This window comes from Pelophylax lessonae (genome assembly GCF_965119305.1).
Source record: "Pelophylax lessonae genome assembly, chromosome: 3".
Classification (NCBI taxonomy): Eukaryota; Metazoa; Chordata; class Amphibia; order Anura; family Ranidae; genus Pelophylax; species Pelophylax lessonae.
The window spans coordinates 248,879,132-248,904,353 of NC_138770.1; the positions used below are offsets into that span (position 1 = coordinate 248,879,132).

A 25,222-nucleotide genomic window follows, 5' to 3' on the forward strand; every position below is an offset into this window, starting at 1 on the left:
CAGAAATATAATGATCTTGAATATTTGAGATTAATTTGTTCTGTTTCTATCAAAACGTAAGCATTACAGTTTAATCATCTCTTAAAGTGGTTGTAAACCCATACATATACCCAGTGACGTGACTGGCCTCGGGTGATACACAGAGATGAAACAAATCCTCCTCCATAAATTGGACTGGTTTCTCTGCAGCTGTTTAAAGTGCAGAATTTATAATGTTTTTGTGAGCTGGTAGAAAGCTCCCTCCCGTCACCTTTTTTCTCTTGGTGTCAGGAAAACTTGTCAGAAATGATGAATGCTGATGGCAAAGAAACAAACCAGCAAACCGAAATGACACTTGGCGCTCTGGATTGAGACACGTACAGACTATAGAGGGACATGCTTTTTTCATATTTCATGTCTGAGGTTTACAACCACTTTAAGGTAAATGCTGCTCATTGTAAAATCATTGTAGTGGTCAGAAAGTGAATTGCTTTAAAGCAAATAATTTTAATGATTTTTCTTTTTTTTGTTCTGATCGTATTTTACTGTTCATGTCGTAATGGTGTAATAAAAGTTACAAAAAATTCACAATAACTGGAGCCAACAAGTATATGAACTGCTTTGTAATTACAAAGGCTGTATGTAATTTCATAAACCTTTTTACAGAAACTCCAAAATACCTTAAAATGAAAATATGTAAATGGTCAATGTAATGTTACAAAATAAATTTGATTATAAACATTTGGGTTCATTCACTTTTTATTTTATTATCGCTTATAAACACTTGCCAGACTTGCTGTCATTGCTTTGTAGTAACAGCACACCTATGATCTGATTTTAAAAACATACAGGCAGTAGCTAAAAAGTCTATATCCTTGCATTTACTGAAGATCACAAACATGTGGAAGGCTTCAGCTATATGCAAACTTTCAGCAGCAAGGTGGATGTGGTTAAGCCGCCGGCTGCAACATATATGCATTGGTCTTGCTCTGGGGTGCGCTCCATTGGTTTCCCCAGAACTATGAGCAAGCTGTCACCAACAGCTCACAGTCAACTACTAATGATCGAAAGCCAGTAGGCGCAACCCCTAATGACGTCAGCATTGTGCAGCTAAACACACTGTGGCAAGATTGATTGCCTTGCCTACCAGCGCCAAAAGCCACAGCCAGTGTAAAGAGTTTAATATTCAGAAAGTATATAAAAAGGTACAAACTATAAACAACTTGTATTAAAATTTACAATTCAAGTAAGCCCATGAGGAGCTGATAACAAGAATACAATGTCAAAACAACCATCAAACATGGTTCCCTGTGTTATACATCCACGCTACTGATAAGCAGATAGTGTTGGGTTGTGAAAAACAAGACCTACAGTATATCACAAAAATGAGTACACCTCTCACATTTATGTAAATATTTTATTCTATCTTTTCATGTGACAACACTGAAGAAAAGACACTTTGCTACAGTGTAAAGTAGTGAGTGTACAGCTTGTATAACAGTGTGAATTTGCTGTCCCCTCAAAATAACTCACTGCAGCCATTAATGTCTAAACCACTGGCAACAAAAGTGAGTACACCCCTAAGTGAAAATGTCCAAATTGGGCCCAATTAGCCATTTTCCCTCCCCGGTGTCATGTGACTCATTAGTGTTACAAGGTCTCTGGTGTGAATGAGGAGCAGGTGTGTTAAATTTGGTGTTATAGCTCTCACTCTCTCATACTGGCCACTGGAAGTTCAACATGCCACCTCATAGCAAAGAACTCTCTGAGGATGTGAAAAAAGAATTGTTGCTCTACTTAAGATGGCCTAGGCTATAAGATTGCCAAGACCCTAAAACTGAGCTGCAGCACGGTTACCAAGACCATACAACAGTTTAACATGACAGGTTCCAATTAGAACAGGCCTCGCCATGGTCGACCAAAGAAGTTGAGTGCACGTGCTTAGCATCATATCCAGAGGTTTTCTTTGGGAAATAGCGTATTAGTGCTGCCAGCATTGCTGAAGATGTTGAAGGGGTGGGGGGGATCAGACTGTCAGTGCTCAGACCATATGTCGCACACTACATCAAATTGGTTTACATGGCTGTTGTCCCAGAAGAAAAAGGAAGCCTCTTCTAAAGATGATGCCCAAGAAAGCCCGCTGAAAGTTTGCTAAATACAAGCAGACTAACAGCATGGATTACTGGAACCATGTCCTGTGGTCTGATGAGATCAAGATAAATTTATTTGGTTCAGATGGTGTCAAGTGTGTGTGGCAGCAACCAGGTGAGGAATACAAAGACAAGTGTGTCTTGCCTACAGAGTGTCATGGTCTGGGGCTGCATGAGGTCTGCTGGCACTGGGGAGCTACAGTTCATTGAGGGAACCATGAATGCCAACATGTACTGTGACATACTGAAGCAGAGCATGATCCCAGGGCATTGCAGGGCAATATTCCAACATAACGACCCCAAACACACCTCCAAGACGACCATTGCCTTGCTAATGAAGCTGAGGGTAAAGGTGATGGACTGGCCAACCATGTATTCAGACCTAAATCCTATTGAGCATCTATTAGGCATCCTCAAACAGAAGGTGAAGGAGCGCAAAGGTCTCTAATATCCACCAGCACAGTGATGTCCTCATGGAGGAGTGGGAGAGGACTCCAGTGGCAACCTGTGAAGCTCTGGTGAACTCCATTCCCAAGAGGGTTAAGGCAGTCCAGGAAAATAATGGTGGCCACACAAAATATTGACACGTTGGACCCAATTTGGACAATTTCACTTAGGGGTGTACTCACTTTTGTTGCCAGCTGTTCAGACAATAATAGCTGTGTGTGGAGCTATTTTGAGGGGACAGCAAATTTACACTGTTATACAAGCTGTACACTCACTACTTTACATTGTAGCTAAGTGTCATTTCTTCAGTATTGTCACATGAAAAGATAGAATAAAATATTTACAAAAATGTGAGGGGTGTACTCACTTTTGTGAGATACTGTACAAGGGTTCATTAGATCAAAAGTAGCAAAGGGATTGTAGGGTACAGGTAGGCATAGTGGAGTTGATATCATATAAGACTCATGCTTGCTAAAAGAATCAATTTGACTGGCCACAAAAGGGTTGCAAACATCTAATCCTATCTAGAGAACAAATAAGAAAACATTAAGAATTTCTATTTACAATGAAGGAGAGTCATAAGAAAAAAAATCGGTAAGGGAAAGGGATACAAAAAGAAAATGAATAGAGCAATAAGAATGAAAAAGGAAGGAGGGGTGATTATTTTTTTTTACATGTAGAGATCACAGTAGAGTGCTGTCACAATCCATCCTGCATCCAGGAAACGTGTCTACATCCATTTTAAATGACATTTACAGATAAAATGCAAAAAGATAAAAATAAATGAAGGTAAAACTGATGCTTTGTATTTTCTCCAGTACACGAACGCAGTTTTATATACTTTAGTGAGTGGCCCTTTAATGGGGCACTCGACCCAGTAGCAAGAGGGAGACTTTCTGGCTGGGGCAAATTGGCCAGTAGGAAGATCTTTCCACTGGAGCTCCAGAGAAAGTTAAAAAAAAAAAAAAAAAGAGTGGGGGGTTAAGTACATAGAAGTACACCAATAACTGACTTACACCACCCACATTGGTTAACACTGGGAAAGCCATCATAAATGTAACATTGAGGCTGCCACTGTTCACCTCCCCTTCTGAAAATACAAGTTACCTGCCTCTTATGCTGACCCTTCTACTTCAGCACATTGATAATACACTTACCCAAGTCAGGTATGTAGATAATGGGGTTTCAAATTTGATTTAAGTTTAACATCTTAGGCAGAAGCGCAAATATTACCCCCACAAATAATTTTGGAAGGCAAAATATCTATTTAGAATGTACTTTGTTGGAAGCTAAGCAAAGGACACTGGAAAGTTCTTTGATCCTTAGGATGATAGCCAATACTTTTCTTTTATAGTTAGCTTTTTTTGTGTATTCCAATTCTGCATATTACAAATATTGAATTTATTTTGCTTTGTATCTTTTACGGTGCTGTGTACTGCGATCCCCAGATCGAGATCTATGACGATTTTGTTCTTTCCGCCATATATTAGCTCTATTAGACTCATTGGACACATTCTCTTGCCCTGTATCCTGTGTAGCACTGGACGAACCTTGTGGTCTTTGCTCTTGGTTTTCTTTGATCTCACGAAGCAGGTGAACTGCACTTCGAAGGGAACCATTTGTTTTATCAAGCGCATAAAGCATTTCTTTCTGGAGTGACAGCATCCTTGTTACACCGTAATCCATAGTGTCCGAGCATTCCTTCATGCCATTAGCAAGCCTATACACTTTTCTGCTCATATAGTGTAGCTCAGATTGAACTGCTGCTAAGTTTCTATCCAGCACATGATACAGATGCACATACCCTGTGTAATATTGCTGCACATATGGGTTTTGGTTAAAATTGCTCTCTTCACCATTTAGATCTTTGTGAACTTCATCTGGTGGAGTGTCCACAGCTTCTTTAGAGCTCCCAGTTTTCTGAACATGCGACCTAGATGTCGAGCCCACTCCTTCCAATAACAGAGACTGCCATGGGGATTTTCCAGAAGCTTTCTTCTGCTTGGGACCTATGAACAAATAAGGAAGAATCATTTAAAAAGTTAATTAGTATTCTAATTGTGAAGGCTTACCTTTAAATGCTTTTATGTGTGCACCTGAATTTAATATTTTACATTGTCTTAACTATAGCTTAAGTGAGTAGTCCCCTTTAGAATAATGCAGGCCATACATGCAACTTTTTGTAATAAACTTTGATAGCCAAGCAATTCAGACATTTGGATTGGCCCTCAAAAGCCTGATAGTTAACATTCACTAGTGATCCATTTTCAATTAACAGATAATAATGCCAATTGATTGATCATATTTAAAATATGCCACACGTTTCAGTGCAAGCATATGCTGCGAGCAGATAAAGGGGGTGTGTTGGGCCAGGTCTGTCAGATTACAGAGTGCACTGGGCGATCTGGTACCTACTGGACTATGCAGTAATATTTAGCCCATAATGCAGTCTATAAGATTGGGGGTTGTTAGTAGGGATGATCGAACTTTTGAAAAGTTTGGTTTGGCCAGAACACCCGAATTTCCCAAAAGTTTGGTTCGGATTCCAGAACCCCATTGAAATCAATGGGACCCGAACTTCTGGAATCAAAAAACACCATTTTGAAGCCCTAAAACCCAATAAATGCCCCTAAAAAGTGCTTAGGGTTCTGGGTCATGCCCCAGGGACTATTAACCACTTTAGCCCCGCTTACATTGAGGCTACTGCGGCAAAGTGCCGCGATCCCGTCCAGCGACGTAGACCTACGTCGCTGGACTCCGCCCCTTGTGGGCGGCGCTCGCGCGCCGCCGGAGGCTCGCTCCCGCTGTGTTCATTCACAGCGGGAGTCGGGCCAGCGGAGGAGCAGCGGCGATTGCCGCTGCTCTGCCCCGATCGTCGGGGATCGAGTCTGGAGATCCGCCCGCTGTGTGTAAACACAGCGGGCGGATCTCCATAGTGACAGGGACTGACAGATCGGAGTGTTCAGCATAGCTGGACATCCGATCTGTCCTTCTGTCACACAGTCACCTCCCCCCCCCACACGTCAGTAAGCACCAGGCATACATTAACCCCTCCCTCTCCAATAAAATTAACCCCTTCCCTGCCAGTGTCATTTTTACAGTAACAGTGCATATATATAGCACTGATTACTGTAGAAATGTCACTGGTACCCCCAAAAGTGTAAAAAAATGTCAGTCAAGGGTCCGATCTGTCCGCCGCAATGTCGCAGTCCCGCAAAAAAAATCGCAGATCACCGCCATTACGCGTTAAAAAAAAAAACACCAAAAATGACAGAAATCTTTCCCTTAGTTAGTAAACGCAATAACTTTTGCGCAAACCAATCAAAATATACGCTTATTGCGATTTTTTTTACTAAACATAGGTAGCATAAAACAAATTGGCCAAAAATTTAAAAAAAATTTGATTTTTACATTTTTTTTGGGGGGAATTTCATATAAAAAAATGTGAAAAATATTGTTATTTTTTCAAAATAAGCGCTATTTTTTTGTTTATAGCGCAAAAAGTAAAAATCGCACAGGTGATCAAATACCACCAAAAGAAAGCTCTGTTTCTGGGAAAAAAAGGACGTAAATTTCGTTTGGGTACGGCGTCGCACGACCGCGCAATTGTCAGTTAAAGTCGCACAGCGCCGAGTCGCAAAAAGTGGCCTGGACGGAAGACAGCAAAATCCTCCGGTGGTAAAGTGGTTAATCACACAAAAAAAATTCTTAAAAATTGTCGTTTTTGATAGAGAGCCAATTATTAAAAAAATTATTGAAATAGAAAAAATTAGATTTCTTTGGATTTAGTGTCTGGGCGGTCTAAAAAGTGTACCTGTGAAGTTTCAGCTCGGTAGCGGTAACGATAATTTTTCTTAGAATTTGGGCGTTTTTGTTTCAGGCGTTTATTGGGCGTTTTTTTGGGCGTCTTTGGAGGCAGGCATGACATCTGAACTTCTGTATAGGGGTATATATATATATATATGGAATAAAAAAAACACCATTTTGAAGCACTAAAACCCAATAAATGCCCCTAAAAAGTGCCTAGGATTTCTGGGTCATGCCCCAGGGACTATTAATCACACAAAGAAAAGTTCTTAAAAATTGTCATTTTTGATAGAGATACAGTGCCTTGCAAAAGTATTCGGCCCCCTTGAACTTTGCGACCTTTTGCCACATTTCATACTTCAAACATAAAGATATAAAACTGTAATTTTTTGTGAAGAATCAACAATAAGTGGGACACAATCATGAAGTGGAATGAAATTTATTGGATATTTCAAACTTTTTTAACAAATAAAAAACTGAAAAATTGGGCGTGCAAAATTATTCAGCCACCTTAAGTTAATACTTTGTAGTGCCACCTTTTGCTGGTGGGGTCACCCTGGCATAGCAGAGTCAGTTCACCCTAAACTACATTACGGTCACCCTGACATGGAAGAGTTTGGTTACCCTGGCATAGCAGAGTCAGTTCACCCCAAACTACATTACGGTCACCCTGGCATAGCAGAGTCAGTTCACCCTAAATAATTGCAAAATGACACTGGTGCAACACAAATGCTTCCACTCTCTTCCACAGCCCCTGTATTACAGTGCTAGAGTTTTGGCGGGGCTATGTTATATACCGGGGGGCGTATTCACTCCTCATTGGGCTCTGGACCCCGTAGTCACTCCAATCACATTTTACTGATGTCTCTGGGCCAATCATGGGCTTTTAAAGCCCAGTTCCTGTCCCATTGCATTTTGGGTGGTTCTGGTGGCCGAATTCCGAACTTTTACCGCAAAAAGATCGGAATTTGGCCGAATTTCGAACAGCCAATGTTCGGATCGAACCGATGGTCGACCCGAACCGTTCGAGCATCCATAGTTGTTAGTACAATGTCTAACAGAATATTCACTTCTTTGACTTAAGCTATATAAAATCGGAATCTTGACTTGCATGTAAATTCCCTAATTTGGACAGTACAGGACTATAAACCATGGGTTATATGCAATTACCTTCAAGTGATTGGACACTGCCAAAAAACTTGGAAGAGTTGCCCCTAGTGCACAATCCTATAACCCTGCCCACTCTTTTATTTTTTTAATAAACAATAGTAGAAAGGAGTGATCAAAGACACAGAGGTAAAAGGCTTGTGTCCTGTACTCAAAAATAAGAAATTTACAGATAAGTTTAACTTCCAATGTTCTCAATTGTACATTAAGGGACACAGGACTTGAATTCCTAGACCAGGGGTCTCCAAAATTTCTAACCAAGGGGCTAGTTTACTTTGCTTCAGACTTTAGGGGGGGCCGGACCATGGCCTCTGGGAGTAGAAATTACCCTGGCATCAGTGGGAGTAAACAATGTCCCATCTTTTGTATTAGGGGAAATATTAGTGCCCCATTGTTGGTGTCAGTGGAAGGAATAGTGCCCCAACATTGGTGTCAGTGGGAGTAATAGTGCCCCACCGTTAGTGTCGGTGAAATTATTGCCCCAGTGTTGGTGTCAGTAGGAGGAATATTGCCTTATAGCAGTGGGAGGATTAGTGCCCCAAGGGCCAGATAAGGGTATGCAAAGGGCTGCAGTTTGGAGACCACTGTCATAAACCATGGGACATGCCCAAGAAATAAACTGATAAGGTGGGTAACAACCTAGCAAAACAGAATTGCCAACAAGCCCACAAGAAAAACAAGGGTTAAAAGAGAAGTATGGCTAGAGCTTTTTTGGCTTTACTTCTCGTGTGGGTCACAGGAACAGCTGACATCGGACTAAAGTCCACTGTTCGCTAAAATCACAGAGCTTCTTTAGCCTCTCGAAGGATCCCAAGCATTTTGTTGAGATCCACCCAGCTGCCTGTTTCAACCTGGCTTCGCTGTGCTAGTTCTCTCTCCAGCCTGGAGCACCAGTGAGTGATGACTGACAGCTGACCAAGAACTGAGCAGTCAGCGGTCATGTGATTACACAGTTCTCATTTTTTTTTTTTTAACAATGTTTCTTTATTGAAACAAAGGCATGGTACAATATATGCAAAATTAAAATAATCAAAGCAGTACAGTGCACATTCACAATGGCGAAAAAGCAAAGCTTCAGTAACATAAGTACGTACACCACATCTAAGACTTATTAGGATAACAATACTCAATCCACAATATTCCCAAGGCACATAAAGAAGGCATTGCAGTCACCAACAAGTGATCGAAATACAGAGGGAGGGAATACCACACCAACTAAGCTGACCATGGCTGCCATACGCTATCAAATTTCATAGGGCAGTTCCTGCCCATATAAGTCAACTTATAAAGAGGAAGAGCAGCATTAATAGATTTTTCCCAAGAGCCTAGGGAGGGAGGGGAATTAGGCTTTCCACTTGAGAATAAATTCCCTTTTTGCATAATAGAACAAATAAAGAGTAACAGTTTAGTGCAAATAGGCCTTTGGTTATCATCCTGGATTCCCTGTAAAACCAGTTCTGGAGGGACAGCTGGAGGCGGAAGTTAATAAGTTGGACCATGAACATGTGGAAATAAGTACTTAGACCGCCTCCACATCTTGCGCAATTTTGTGACCTCTGGGGATATATGTTTTGAAGCTTTTTTTTTTATCAAAAGTCTGGTTCTGTCCACAAGACAATCCTCTCTATCGTGATCAGGTAAGTCTTCCACAAGTCCCATAACTGCTCCATGTTAGGAGAGTCGACACACAGAGCCAGGTACAGAGCAGATACGGATTTCAACAGCGACTCCTGTGCAAGGAGTTCCTCAATAGGAAACTGAGCTTGGGCTGCATGGCGTAATTGGAAGTAGTGGAAGGACAACCAACCCGGAATTTTAATTTTGCCCTACGGTCAGAAAAAAGGATGTAAACCACCCACTTGAGAGCACATCCCACAAGGTTTTAACCTTGTATATAGCCCAAAGCGGAGGGTCCAGAGCGAAAGTGCAGGAGATTGGGATTACCTCAAAGTGGGCAAAACAGAGACCAGCCATGGGGCCAAAGAAATATACGTCTAGCCACAACCCAGACCCTAAGTATTGTCCTAGTGGAGTGCAGGAGGTCAGAGTATGCTTGCAGACCTCTATAGACCTGGTTCTCCAGCTCTCCAAGTGAACCTAAGGTAGCAGCCTCCAAACATACTGCAGCATTGGCCTGAGAGAGCATAAACCACAAACAGACAGTTACTAGGGTGGCTGCCCAATAATATGTTCAGTAGTCCAGCCAAACCCCCACACCGCACAGGGAGAAGTAGGGTGGATTTCATCAATCTTATGGGAGCACCCCCCCCCCCCCCAGATAAAGGTCCTTAAACACCGATCATCCTCTCTTTAAAAAAGGAATTGGGTATCCAGATAGGACAGGTCCGGAAAATATAAAGAAATTTAGGAAGGAAGATAATTTTAAAGGTTAATACGTCCCATGAGATTCAACGTTAGGGAAGTCAGAGGCACAATTGTAAAAGAGCTGGGATAACAGCGGAGCCACATTAAGGGTAGAAAAACTCGTCCAGTCCCGCCGGGCCTGGATACCCAAATATCTAAACTGATCAACCCAAACTAAATGGGTATTCGCTGCATCCGCCCGCTCAGTTCCAATTCTTAGAACCAGTGAGGGACAGCTGCTGCATCACAGCAATGCTGAAGCATAGATGTGGTTTAGGTATTTTATTTTTTTTCAATAACCCCAAACTTCTACTTTAAGAACCCCCAAAAAAACCATTAAGATAACAGCGTAAAGCACTTTGCGGCTGAAGCTTGCATCAGCCAAGGCCTGAACATCCACCTGGTAAGACTTGGAGAATGTGTGAACACAGGACCAGGTGGCGGTCTTGCGAATTTGGGACACAAATTCTTGATTTTGAAAAGCCCAAGAGACACCCACAGCTCTGGCAGAATGAGCTCTGATGGAAAAGAGGAACCCCAGGCATAGGCCCTAGAGTTGTCTGATCCTTCTAGTAATGGTGAATCGGGAAGCAGGATTTACTCTGAGGACTTCCAGGAAGAACAAAGAGGGATTCAGTCTTGCTAACAGAGGCTGTGGCTGCCAAATATACTCTGACAGCACTGACCACATTCAGGCAGTGTTAGGCAATTTCCTTGTCAGGACAGAGGTAAGGAAGGACACTGAGACAGAAAAAAAGAGATAACCCTAGGTAAAAATGAAATTTTGGTCTCCACCACCTTGTCCTTGTGCAGAACAGCAAAAGGCTGTTACAAGAAAGAGCTGCCAGCTCAGCATCTCATATAACTAACATAATGGCAACCTTACATGTGAAGTCTTCCAAGGGTAAGTCTCTGGTTCAAAAGGGGGTCGTTTAAGACAGAGCGCACCTGGGGGGGCGTGGCCGACGATGCATGGCTGAAGACGTGTGCTGCTGAGCTCTGTGCTTTCCTGGCTGTGGCAGGCTGATATACAGGACTCTCTCACCCACAATCTATATGCCGACGGATAGCTCTCACCCTGCTGAGCCTTGTGAGCTACAGCAGGGGACCATCCAGAGGTATCTACTCCGCACAGCTCCTCCGGAACATCGGACCCCCAGGCCAGACAAGATGGCGCCAGGCCGAGCTGCAGGGAAAGCTAAGCCCCCTCCCTCCACTTCAGTAGCAGCACAGGCCTGTGAGGAAGTGACACCAGAGACACAGGCTGTGCAGACTAATCCTCCAGCCTCTACAATCAGATCAGTGTCTCATCCCAATGTACAAATTAATTTAGGCCCTGCAGTACCTGGAGGAACTTTTGGGTCTGAAGCTGCGGCACTATTATCTGCCTTCAGGATGGATTTTGAGTCCTGGGCAGTTAAAATGGAAACATCACTGCGGGTAGAAGTAAATACTTTAAAGCAACAGGTCACAGCAAATGAGGCAACAGTTTCATCCCTAGCTGCAACGCAGGATGACCATGCGACCCGTATAAGGGTGCTTGAAACTGCATCTAAACCCCACCTTCTCCCCCTGCGGCAACATCAGCTCCGCATAGAAGACAGTGAGAATAGGAGCCGCAGAAATAACATCATGCTGCAGGGCATACCAGAGGCTACAACCAGTGCTGACCACTGTTATCTCCATACTGAATATGGTTCTGGGAAGGGAATATGGTTCTAGAACTGGACCGGGCCCTTGGAGAGGGAGGTCAGAGTGGGGGTCGTGAAGGTTTTCCCTGAGATGTACTTTGCCGTGTACATTATTATACCTTGAAGGAGGAAATCACGCGGAAAGCTTGGAGTATGGGGCCTGTGGATTTTGATGGCTCCTCCATTAATCTTTATCCTGACCTGTCCTGCAACACGCTATACATGAGGAGGGTGCTTCACCCCCCACTGGACCTTATTAGACAAGCTGGTGCAACATACACTTGGGGTCATCCATTCAGTGTTAAGGTGACTTGCAATGACCACAAATTTGTCTTCTCGGATCCGGAACAGCTCCATGATCTTTTCCTCTTCCTAGAGCAAGATCCGATAGACATTCCGAACTGGTTGGAGATGCATCATTGGACTATTTAGAGTGCTGTTGTTTTTCAGTTAATTATCAATGCACGTGTTACTTTATTCCCGCTTAGTTTATTTTCTAGAGGGTGTGTCTATTACTCTTCTTATATGCGTGTCATACTGCCGGGATCACATTTCGGATTTCTCCTCTTCAACCTTTCTCCCACATTAGGTTTGGCACGGTTTGTGCCTGAACCTGATAAACGTGTAGTGTTTATCTCTGCAAACACTTTTTTTTGATGGACACTCCCCTCTGTGTCCTTTTCTTTCTATTTCTTCCTTCCATTCTCTCTTGCTTCCTTTCCCTCCCTGCTCCCTAATCTTTTCCTTGATCCTTTTTCTCTTCCTTTCCTTCACATCCCCTTCCCTCCTCTGCGCACTCCATTATGGCCTATACGGTCAGTTCTCTCCCCAAGCTAAAATTGGGGTGTTATAATGCCAATGGTCTTAATGTAGCCTCTAAAGGGGACAAATCTTCTACCAGATGCACAAGAGCCAAGTGAATGTGCTCCTCCTCCAAGAAACGCAATGGAGCTTTCCACAGAACACTCCCTATCAAAATGATAGACCACGTCTCGAACCAACAAGGAAGGTATGCGGTTGTGAAGTTCTCTCTCTGGGGCACTAAGCCCACGATTGCTAATATTTATCTACCAAATGTCAACCAGGTTTTGATGGCCCTGCAGTACCTAGAGCTCCTGTCAGGTTTTGCGGAGGGCAAGCTGATCCTGGGAGCGGATTTTAATATCCCGTTAGATCCTCTGTTAGGTTCCTCGTCTTCCCGTTCCTCAATACCTTTCACTAAGCTGAGGGCCCTAAAGTGTGCCCTATTCAATTTACACCTTGTTGACGTGTGGAGCAGGGAATCGACCGATTATCGGCAAGGCCGATATATCGAGGGCCGATATGCACTTTCCCCGATATATCGGAATCGGCCTCTTAGGTTATCGATATTTCTTCTTAGGCCACCTCCCTCAGCCTCGTCTGGACTCTGGAGTCGGGGGGTCACAGCCCAACCAGTGAGTGTACACAGCACAGTGTGTTTAACACAGCCGCCATACATACACCCACCCACAGCTGCCCGGTGCCAGCCACCCACAGGCCTGTGAGCCAGCTAGCCACAGGTCCTGCCTGTACCAGCTAGCCAGCTACAGGCCCTGGGCCTGTACCAGCCAGCCACCCACCCACCCACCACACAGGGTGCCAGCCAGCCACCCACCACATAGGGTGACAGCCAGCCACCCACCCACCACAGGGTGCCAGCCAGCCACCAACCACAGGGTGCCAGCCAGCCACCAACCACAGGGTGCCAGCCAGCCACCACAGGGTGCCAGCCAGCCACCACAGGGTGCCAGCCAGCCACCCACCACAGGGAGCCAGCCAGCCACCCACCACAGGGAGCCAGCCACCCACCCACCACAGGGTGCCAGCCAGCCACCCACCAAAGGGTGCCAGCCAGCCACCCACCAAAGGGTGCCAGCCAGCCAGTTTTGTTTAAGCCTATATTCAATTTTAGTAGTGTCTTTCAAATTTCAATGGAGATGGATGCAGATTGAAAAATTAAAAGTGTGGTCTGTGACTATTTCTCATCAACATCTCCAGGAAAAGCAGCAGCACTGTGCAACACATGCGTAAACAATGTAAGCATGGGATCAATAACTGCAAAAACCAAAAATACGTAAAATCTTTGAAACCCATCTAAGAGTTCATCATGTTGAATTATATCATTCAGCACAGAAAAAACAAAATGAATCACAAGGTGAAACATCACTATCCCAGGCAACAATAACAGATATGTTTCAGAAAAAAAAACAGGTGGCTAAAATCAGATGGAACATCCCAACTGCTGGACAGAGTAATCACAGAGATGATGGTCACTGATAACCAGCCATTTACAATGGTGTCTGACTCTGGATTTAAGCGGTTGATGTCCATAGTTGAGCAAAGGTACACACTGAAGAGTGGCAAGTATTATCGAGCCGAAATGCTGGGAAAGATTCACCAAAAGGTCGTTGAGAAAGTAAAGGCTATGCTGAAACCAGAGAATGCTGGCAACTCACTCTCATTCACGGCTGACTGCTGGTCAGGACAAACAGAATCACTAATGAGTCTTACATGCCACTTCATTGACAGTGGATGGACAAGAAGGCATTTGGTGTTGAATACAAAAGTGATGTAATGATCCCACACTGGGGAGTACATTAGAGAAAGATTTCTAGGCATGCTAGAAGAATGGGGAATCACCAAAGACCGAGTGATGCTTGTGCTTCGAGACAGTGGAGCGAACATGGTGAAAGGAATGAGACTTGCTGAAGTGTCAGACCTCAGTTGCATGGCACACACCCTCCAACTTGTCGTAAATGATGGCGTGTCAAACCGGAGAGCTTTGCTTGACATAATTAGCATGCTGAAGAGGTGCGCAGGCCATTTCCACCATTCGATCCTTGCCAAGCAGCGACTGAGGTGCATTCAGGAAGACCTTGGCCTACCCAAAAACAACTTGATTAACGCTGTTCCAACACAATGGAACTCAACACTTCACATGCTGCAAAGAATGCTGGAGCAGAAGCCATATATATATATATAGGTGAATATGGAGGATATTCTTGTCCTACTGCTGATCAGTGGGACATTGTAGCCAATGTCATTGAGACCCTCCTCCCCATAGAGGAAGTGACCCTAGAGGTGAGTCATTACGACTCATCTGTGTCATCTGTCATCCCATGTGTGAGAGTGCTGAAGATGCTTATTCAAGAGAATGAAGGACCCAACACACGTGGCACTAAAACATGTAGGCAGGCCATGAGGGCCAGCCTCGCTAAACGTTTTGAGAAGCATGAAGAGGATAAAAATGTTGTGCTTGCATGTCTTTTGGATCCTCAATACAAGACTCATCCTCTCTCTTCTGATAATGTATTGGCCAAGGCAAAACAATGGCTGACAGAAGATATTCAACAGGAGGTGCAGGAGGTTCCTACCGAAAAGAAGAGTCAAGAAGAGCAGGTTTCTAATGTGGAAGAGCAGGATGCTTCAAAAAGAGAAAAATGTCCAAAAAGACAACGGACAGAAGATAAACTTCATAGTGTCAAATATATGCCATGTTCAGTGTTTTATTGGGGCCTCATGCGGAGGATTCTTCTGAATCTGCAATAATGAGCCTGGATGATGAACTTCATCTCTATTTGAAGGAACCACTAATTGACCGAAGAAGTGGTGATCCTCTTCAGTGGTGGAAGGAAAATGAGGCACGCTACAAAAGACGTGCTTCTCATGCTAGAAGGTACCTTTCTGCTTCTCCTTTCTCGGTACCAAGTAGGCGTGTTTTCAGTGAAGTGGCAGCAGTCGGTGCAAAAGTGCTAGAAAAAAAGCTAGATGGTGGATTGGAGTCAGTGGACTACTGCTGCACTAGTGCGCCACTCACTGCTGCAAAATTTTTTAATCACTACTGCAGTGGTGTGCAGTAGTGATTTAAAATTATTGCAGTGAGCAAGTACTACTGCAGCAGTAGTCCACTGACTCACCACTGTCCTAGCTTTTTTTCTAGCAGTTTTGCACTGACTGCAGTTAGTGATTTAAAATCATTGCAGTGAGTGCACTGCTGCAGCAGTAGTCCACTGACTCCTATCCACTGTCTAGCAGTTTGTTGTCTAGCTTTGCAGTTTAATTTGCACTGACTGCAGTAGTGATTTAAAATCATTGCAGTAAGTGCACTACTTCAACAGTGGTCCACTGACTCCTCCAATCCACTGTCTAGCCGTTTGTTGTTGTCTACCTTTTTTTTTTCCTAGCAGTTTAATTTGCACTGACTGCAGTAGTGATTTAAAATCATTGCAGTTAGTGCACTACTGCAGCGGTAGTCCACTGACTCCAATCCACTGTCTAGCTGTTTGTCTAGCTTTTGTTTGAGCAGTTTTGCACTGACTGCACTGCAGTAGTGATTTAAAATTATTGCAGTGAGTGAGTGCACTACTGCAGCAGTTTATGCATCATTCACAATCAGATGATGTGAAACTGATGTCCCTGCAAGTGCGGTTTTCCTATCAGTTTTCATGCAGTTAAGGTATGAAGAACGAGCCCTTAATGGTAAAAATGTTAATAAACAAACATTAACATGTTCAGTACGATTTGTGTCAATTGTGTTTATTTTGCAAAACTTTAAATGTTTAAAATATAGGCCTATACCGACATCCAATGGGCAAAATATCGGTATCCGCAACGAAAAACTGATATCAGTCGATCCCTAGTGTGGAGGATACTCCACCCTAAGTCCAGGAACTATACTAATTTCTCTCATGTCCATCAGTCCTATAGCCGCATTGATTACCTTTTGGTAGATCATCGCTGTCTAGATTGGTCTCCCAAGTGCGACATAGACTCTATGGTCTGGTCAGGCCACTCTCCTGTATTCCTCACTTTCTTGCTTCCCTCCAGCCCGGTCAAGGAGTGGACTTGGCGCCTGAAAGACTCCCTGCTCTCGAATCAGGAGTGTATCTCTCAGGTCACAAAAATAATTTCTAACCTTTTTGCGGATCACGCGACGGACACGACCTAGCTCCCCATTCAATGGGAGGCACTTAAAGCGATCTTACGAGGGCGCCTTTATTCAAATAGGGACCTATTTTAAGAAAGAACGTTCGGCTGCCATAGTGTCTGCAATCCACAAACCTGAATCCTTAGAAATGGATCACAAACGGGCTCCCACTGTGGACACGTTAACTATCTATCATTGGCCCGGTCGCAACTCAGGGAGTTATATGAAGGGTCAGCGCGCACCTACGCTGACAAGTTAGCTCTCCATCAGTATAAATCGCAGGATTAATGTCCTATCATTTATATTATTCCCCTTATATATCTGCCTTGAACTTTTCTGAACTACCTTTACACCAATTTATGGCAACATTCCATGTATATAACATCTCTAATGACCTTAACAGATCATATCCTACTGTGAGAAGGATGTTATTGACTTAACTCACGATATCCTTTCCGATATAATGTGTCCATTTGCTTTTTGGTGGCCTATGAGATCTATTTCATATGTTTCAATGCAGAAATCTTTGGAGGTCTTTATTATTATTTACAGTTGGCACAGGAGGTCAAATCAGGGAAATTAATTTGAGCAACTTTCTGTAGAAAATTCTATAAGGAGACTACAATTAAGCCCAGAAGTGTACTGAGGGGTGCCATTTTGATCTGAGGGTCTGCATGTGAGACCTCAGGGAAGTTTTCTCCTGAGGAAGAAAAATTATGGCTTGGGTTGTTTCCAAAATTAGACCCAGCAAAATATGCCCATCAAACACATTTCTGAAAGTGCTTATAACAGGTGGGTGCGGTAGCAACTGCTGGCTGGGAACTGGAATCAACACAAGGTTAAAACATACAAATATCACCAGCACACCACAGATCAGAGAGAGCAGTCTTTGGTAAGCCAAAATTTTAAGAAACTGAATCATCTTTTGGATGTTTGCAGACAAGATTGTGACTGAGGAGTCCTTCAGTAGGAAGTTGTCCAAGTAACCTATGATATGAATGCTATGGATTCACAGAAGAGTTAGGAGTGGGGTGAACACTTTCTTGAACTCAGGGTACAGATGATAGGCCAAACGGTAGTGCTACAAATTGGAAGTGCTGGTTTCCCACAGCAAAATGCAGAAAGCTGTGATGTGTGGAGAAGATAGTGGTGTGAAGCAATGACAAACCATGTTGACTCCATTTGGAATTTAAGTGCGCAACAATATCTGTTTAGAGATTTTTATTCAGGAATTGGATGGATGCCCCCATTTAGTTTTGAAACTGTAAATAGGTTTGAATGGAAACCTTGAAACAGTTATTGTAAAATAATGGGTACAACCCCTCCTTGTAGTTACAGTTGGGTATTAAATCTGCCTTTTTTTGTTCTGAAGCTGGTACAGCTGGGAAGGTAAAAGGCGAGGAGTGGGCAGAGATAGAAACATTATTTTGAAAAGACAGATTGAACCAAGAGATCTTGGACGTCTTGGATTCAGACTGGTGCAGTCTGAATCAATAAAGAAGTGGGGGTGCTTCTTTATTGTGAGGAGGGAATCTGGGCAGGCTAAGTGGACTAAAGAGTCCAGGGCTTGCAACAAAATAATCCATTGCCTTGGTTTTGCGGTTGATTCCTGGGGACAGCAAAAATAACCCCTTTGCTGAGCAGAATAAGCAGAAGTGGTAGCTGTAGGGGACTTAGGCTTCTACTTGTGGAGCAGTACAACCTTTCCCTTAATTACTTCCTTGATTAATTTATCAAGGGATTCTCCAAATAGGAGTTCACCAGGTTCAGCAGAACAAGCTTTTAGCCACAAAATCTTGCAAATGCAGAGATATGGAACATTGTAGAGACTTGGTGAATTACATTCTCTAGAGCAGAGGTCTCCAAACTTTCTGAACAGGGGCCTGGTTTACTGTGCTTCAGACGTTAGGGGACCCAGACTGCGGTCATTGGGAATAGAAAAGGTCCTGAGGTCAGTGGGAAAAACAATGTCCCATTTTATAAGTCAGTGGAAGGAATTGTGCCTTGTCGTTGGTGTCATTGGGAGGAATTGTGCCCCATTATTGGTATCATTGGGAGGAATTTTCCCCTTAGTTTGTGTCGGTGGGAGGAATTGATGGCCTACAAGAAACTTAAAATGTTGCTCATTCAAAGTCCCAGGGCTATTTCCTTTCCTTTGTTTATAGTTAAGACATTGTACACTTTCAAAATGTTTTTGTTTTAACCAGGTCTTAGTGCAGTTATATTCCCTATGCTGTCTATTTCATTACCTTGTAATGATGGGCTCACATGTTGTGGCTGCAGTTTGTAGTGTCATGGCTGCTTGATTCCCCTGTGTCCATGTATTCACCTACCTAGCTTGTCCCTGTTCGCTAAAGAAACAGGTAACTTCTTGTTTCAGGTCACACAGCATCCAACCCATGCTTTGCTATTTCCTCTGTGTTGCATCACAAATGTAGTAATGTGATTGCTTTGCCTGCTTGTGTATATGTAAATTTGAATTACTATGCATCTTAAGCAGGTGAAAAATATAAGGTGTGGGTAGAAAGGTTTATACTGCCTTAAGGCCCCTTTCATATGGGTGCCTAAAAAACTGGCAGGCGGACCTGAACGGACCCTCCAGTCTCTTCTATTGAGCGGCGGATGTCAGCTGACACATCTGCTGACACCTGCTGCCATCCGATCTGATCCTGTCCACCAAAAACAGATGGGGGGGGGCCTATTCCCCATCCGTCTGGCAGATCGGAATAGAAACGGACAGGCGATCCGTTTTCATCCGATTGCCCCATAGGCTGTGTCAGGGACCTGTCATCCTCCTACTTAGCCGTGATCAGCGGAGAGATCCCCGCCTGAGCAAGCGGATCCTGCTTCACAGAGGCGCTCATGTAAAAGGGGCCTTAAGTGTTTGGAAAGTAGTTTAGCTGTAAGGGCTTATGTATTAAAGAAGAACTAAAGGCAACATTTTTTTTTACCATTTTGAATCACTGCGTTGATTTAACTGACAATTGCGCGATCGTGCGACGCTGCACCCGAAAAAAATTGATGTCCTTTTTTTTCCACAAATTAAGCTTTCTTTTGGTGGTATTTGATCACGTCTGCGATTTTTAGTTTTTGCACTATAAACAAAAAAAGAACTACAATTTTGAAAAAAAAAAAAATATTTTTTACTTTCGACTACAAAACACGTAAAAAATATAATTTTAATATCAATTTAGGCCAATTTGTATTCTGCTACATATTTTTGGTAAAAAAAACACCCCAAAAAGCGTATAATAATTGATTTGCGCAAAATTTATAGCGTTTACAAACTACGAGATTGATTTATGGACTTTTTATTTTTTTTTATTAGTAATGGCGGCGATCAGTGATTTTTAATCGGGACTGTGACATTGCGGCAGACAAATCTGACACTAAGTGACACTTTTTGGGGACCAGTGACATTAATACAGTGATTAGTGCTAAATGAAATGTATAAATGAAATGAAATGTATAAATGACACTAGCAGGGAAGGGGTTAAATGTGTTCCCTATATGTGCTTTCTAACTGTGTGAGGGATAGATTGAACAGCGGCACAGAGAGATCTGTGATTCAGCTGAATCACACGATCTTTCCCTGCCTCTCTGACAGGAGAACCGTCTTATATTGTTTACATTCCAGACGGCTCTCCTGTCATCCTAGCAGAAGATCGCAGGAGGCCGGTGGCGATTGTGCCCGCTCCTCCTGTGGTCTGCCTCCTGATGTGTCTAATCACAGCGGGAGCACGGCGCCGCCGAGACCACGTGCACACAATCACATACATCTACGTGATTATGCACAGCCGAGCCGAGCTGCTGCAGTAAATCTGCGTTAGACGGTCGGCAAGTGGTTAAATACCATGAGTGCATTAAGTACAGAGTGCAGAGTTGGGGAGGTGGGTTACATACAGGGTGAAGCGTTCAGGGGGTGCACTGGGCACAGAGGGCAGAGTTCATGGGTGCACTACACACAGAGTGCAGAGTTCAGGGGTGTGCTGCACACAGAGGGCAGCGTTCATGGGTGCACTACACACAGAGGGCAGATTTAAGGGGTGAGCTACACACAAACTGCAGATCTCAGCCCTATTCCACAGCTGCTTACCTCTGCATCCCCCATCCACATCTCACTTCCACCAGCTTCAGCTCTGACCTCTGCATACAACTCCCTCTACATTGCCCCATCTTCTCCCCCCCCCCCTTCCTTAAAAGCTCTGCCATCTTCCATGTCTTACTTTTTTTGCGGTATTAAGCCGAAGCACACAGCTGGCTCTAGTACCTCCCTTCACACTGTAGACAGCTATGCCTCTTTCACTGGCAGTGAGATCATCAGGTGGAAGAGTCAGCATCCTGGTACCAGGGAAAAATGGAGATCCCAGAGGAGTCAGCCCACCATTCGATGCCCCCCTGCCATCAATGGCTACACTGCACCCCTGGCACTTGTATCCTCCTTGTCCTCATCCTGCACTCAGTGAGCGCTGCTCAAGAGATCAGATCTGTTTAATCTGTTGGAAGACAAGCTGTCACTAATGCCCCGTACACACGTGCAGATTATCTGAAGACTTTTGTCTTCAGATTTACCTTTTCTATGTAGTGCAAGGGCCTGCCGGATTGCATACAAATTGAAAGTGTTTAGGTTTAACCTCATATTATATGGTTTTGGTAAGTCTGCAGACAAAAGTCTTCAGATAATCTGCACGTGTGTACAGGGCATTATAAGCACAGAAGCTTGACTTCTGTGTTTGCAAGTGATAGTGGTGAGCAGGGAGCAGAGAGCCTGAGCCAGGAGTGGCAGAACTAAGTTCCACCAAGTTCCAGCTGAAAACAAGCCCTGAAAATATGATTATATATAAACCAAACATTAGTGCATTACCCTGAGGTCCTACAGATCTGGATTCTGTATTCTTGCTCATCTGTGCTTCCACAATACAAGGCGTACTCCTGTAAGTAAAGACATTGTAAAGATATTTGACGATTTTGGAAGAATGCAGAATAAATAATTGTAAGACACCATATAAGAAATACAAAGTCAGAATTTTCTTCTGGTTTATAATTTGCTATGTAGTGATGTATTAGGTTGGTGTAACATGCAGCTCCAAGGTGTATGCCCACGCATCCTCCAGCGGCTATGTATGGAGGATGGGACTAATACTAGTAATTTGATTCAGATTATACACTTTGCAGGGTGACTATTCTTAACCAGTTTATGTTAGTTTCCTATACATAAAGCAGGTTAGGGTAAACACCCAATATGAGAGGCAGGACTCGCTGCAGGCTGTTGGGGCATGGGAGTTACTACTGATTTGAATGGATCTACCTTGTCTGGCCATGGGCATGGGCTGGGAAGGCAGAGAGTCCACGGTGTCTGTGCCCCCTGGGAATGGTCACAGCTCCAAACACTTTTCCTGCACTGCGCCTTTTAGGGCTGGGCCTTTTGGCTAAGTCCAGGGCAATTTTTGCCTTTCAGGCCCTGGCCAGTGCACATTGCACAGCCACTTATTTATTTTTCTCCACGGTCTTTCACTTTTGTGTGTGTTTTGTTCTCACCAAGATGGAGGGTGCGAGTCCTTGGGCTTGCCCTTAAGTCTAGGGGAAGGATGTGTGGCCCTCAGGCTCCTTCATCCTCTGACCCTGTGGGGTCTCTTTGGGAGAGCCCTTCGACCTAGTACTTGGTGGTTGGCTTTGGCTGACCACAAGGAAAGGGGTCCGCCAAGACTTCTGCCTAGGGGGACCATGTCATACCCTTTGTCCTTGTCAGAGGCCTTGCACCTGGGGGGGATCAGGGAGAGGTCCTACTCCTTCCGTGGCTGGGCAAAGAACACCCTTAAGTGCACTTTTTGGTGTGTGTTTCACCTTAGGTTTTTGCACCATAGATTCAAGAAAAAAAAATTCTACAGTGAGGACCTCCTTGCAACCACTGCTTTCTACAGTTACTTTATATACAATACAGTAATAGTTCTTACAAGCTTAAAAAGCCTTCAAGACCCCTAACAAAGATGTACATTCCCTTTCTGGTCGATGGGAGCAGAAATGCCCAGTTCTGCCTGGAAAAATAGCTTGTGTAGCTCTTGGAATGTCAGATGTTGAGCTACAAGTGCCTGGTCACTTATATGTGAAAAGTCATCATTGAAATACATGGCGTTTAGGAGCTTCAATGTACAAAAAGTGTGGATGGGGCCTTAGGGCTGTTCACGTCAACACGCTTGTGAAAACACTGTTGGCTGGTACCCTTTGTATAGGGGAAGTGATGGGGTTGTGCGATGGGTTGTTACAATGCATCACAATGTTTACATTTATTTTTTGTTAACTTTAATAAAATGTTAAAAAAAAAAAAAAAGACACTTTATTCAAGTCTATACACTGTAGCATTTCGCGATGCGATGAAATGTGGTGGGGGTGGGGCTTAAGTTGCACTATGCCCACATTTCTGACATACAATCAACACTTTCTACGATATAATAAACTGAATAAAAGGGAGCAAATACTTGAAGATAATTGTTACGGTTTACATACATTTTAGGTGATTAAATAAGTAAAGACCATCCAGAGGGTGCAGGTGAAAGTCTGTGCAGTCCTAGTGAACTGATTTTTACATACATAAATAACATGATAACATATTACAAGGGCACTAGCATACAAAACAAAACGTGATCTTCTTTAGATGACATATCTGGCTATAAGAATTATTTATACAGAAATATAACCTTACCTTTAGATAAGGTACAACCTTATCTCCAGCGGCCAAACCACAATTGTTCGCTAGATGTCGCTCAGTCTCCACCAACCGCTTCACAATAACTGCGCACCGTGTATGCTTCTTCCTTGCCCTGCGCTCTGATTGGTGACTGGCTATATCAAGGTCAAAGAACGGTTCCGCCATTTTGCTTCAGGGCACTGCCATAGTAATATTCCAATTAGGAGTTTTGAAAGGAGGAAATAATCTTATAACGCTCCGACAGGCTACAGCGCGGTTTCACGGGTCTTTTTTAAACAGAATACCCTGCTTTGTAGAGTGTGCGTTCCATTTCCCGGAAGTCCTGTGTGTGACCTTAGCCGGCTTCCCTGACTCCCGGAAGTGATGATCTTCTACAGACCAGCGTGACTTTCAGAGGCAGAAATGGGAATTCTAAGAGCTGCAAGTGTCATCGGGCCCTGGCTATCACATCGTACCGGGGTGACTGCTAGGAATCAGGTAAGGTGGTCCTGGGGGAAGGTGAGCTGGCACTTGTAGTTCCACCCTTTCATTAGCAGGATGAGTACATGAGGATTCTCCTACATGGGAGCTCTGCTGTACCAACAGTGTCCTTGGAAGCTGGGCTCCCTGACTTCTGTATGTAGTCAGTCCTCTCAGAGCTGCAATGCTTTGTTTGCTGTTAAAGTACTCAAAATGCTAAATACATGTTAGTACAGTTTAGTGCCTGTAGTTTAGGAAGTGTGTTTAATAGCAGAGTACTATTTATTTACTTAAAAGTCAGCCACACTAATTAAAAGTAGAACCAGAGGCAAAATGTTATATATGTATATTCTGGATAGAGTAAGGGAGAGTTATAACCCCTGTAACGTTTATTTTAGCCATCTGCGTGGCATTGGGGGAATTTCTCTTCACTTCCTGTCCCATAGCCAAAACAGGAAGTGAGGGGAAATCCCTCTAAAGTGAAGGAATCCCAGGGTGTCACCAGAACTAATGTCCCCATTGGAAGATTTCCCTTCTATTCGTGTTCTGGGGAGAACCAAAAATTTGGGATTTTCTTTTACTTTCAATGACAATAGTAAACAGAGAGGGTAACTCTCCTTAAAGCGGAGTTCCACCTAAAAGTGGAATTTTCGCTCATCTGCTTCCTCCCTCCCCGCCGGCGCAGCATTTAGCACCTTTCAGGGAGAACAGGTACCTGTTTTTGACAGGTACCCTTCCCCACTTCCGGGAGGCGGCGCTGCGGCGCCGTCCCTCAGAGGTGCCGTCCCTTTTCTCCTTCCCCTGCCTCTGAGCCAATGATAATGCGCAGTAGGGACCTAGCTGTGAAGCAGAAAGGCTTCATTGCCAGTTTCCCTTAGATTGAATGGCGGCGGTAGCACCCAGCAGCTGATCCAAAAATCGCCTGGGGTGCTGACTATCGCAGGCTCCCTGGACAAGTAGATGTCTATATATTAAAAGTCAGCAGCTACAGTATTTATATCTGCTGACTTTAATTTTTTTATATTTTTTTTTACCAACCCCGCTTTAACAGGGGCAGAGACAGCAGTAAAAGCCTGGCAGGCGTTCTAATCCCTCTTCTCACTATTCCCCAAAATTTTTTAAAAGTGCCTTCAAATCCTAGTAAACTCCCATGCATGAATTGTACCTATAGGTAATCCTTTAATAAGGCTTACCTAAAGGTACTGTAAATATCTCCTAAACATGAACCATTTAGGAGATATTTACTGTACATGCAGCCAGTGACGTCACCTGGTGGATGCGCTCTGATGGAACGGGCACCCGGTCCTCTGCCCTGAACAATGGCTTCCACGCGCGTGTGCCAGACTGACATCATTGCGGCTCTGGCCACTCACAGCTGGAGTCTGCAAACCCAGAAGGAAGACTGGGTGAAGATGGAAGCCTTGTCAGTTGTGACAGCTCGCCACTAGAGGGCTTTGTTCTAAGGTAAGTTTCACATAATGTGCTAGTATGTGATGCATACTAG

At 43.8% G+C, this 25,222-nt stretch overlaps 2 protein-coding genes across 2 annotated transcripts in view; one reads left to right on the top strand and one right to left on the bottom strand.

Annotated features, from left to right (window-relative positions):
- Positions 1-3,621: 3,621 nt before the first annotated feature.
- On the bottom strand, positions 3,622-23,424 carry LOC309550462 (uncharacterized protein; the record flags this gene model as incomplete). The annotated part of the gene is made up of 3 exons (XM_082250835.1): positions 3,622-4,585; positions 21,418-21,485; positions 23,249-23,424. 3 exons carry the CDS (start codon positions 23,422-23,424, stop codon positions 3,978-3,980), a joined length of 852 nt encoding a protein of 283 aa, XP_082106961.1. The 3' UTR covers positions 3,622-3,977.
- Positions 23,425-23,615: 191 nt separating this feature from the next.
- GFM1 (G elongation factor mitochondrial 1) overlaps positions 23,616-25,222 on the top strand; it is a 73,196-nt gene continuing 71,589 nt past the window's right edge. Inside the window, exon 1 of the mRNA XM_082249876.1 lies at positions 23,616-23,736. Within this exon, the coding sequence (XP_082106002.1) occupies positions 23,662-23,736 (75 nt within the window). The 5' untranslated portion in view covers positions 23,616-23,661. The remainder of the gene's footprint in view (positions 23,737-25,222) is intronic.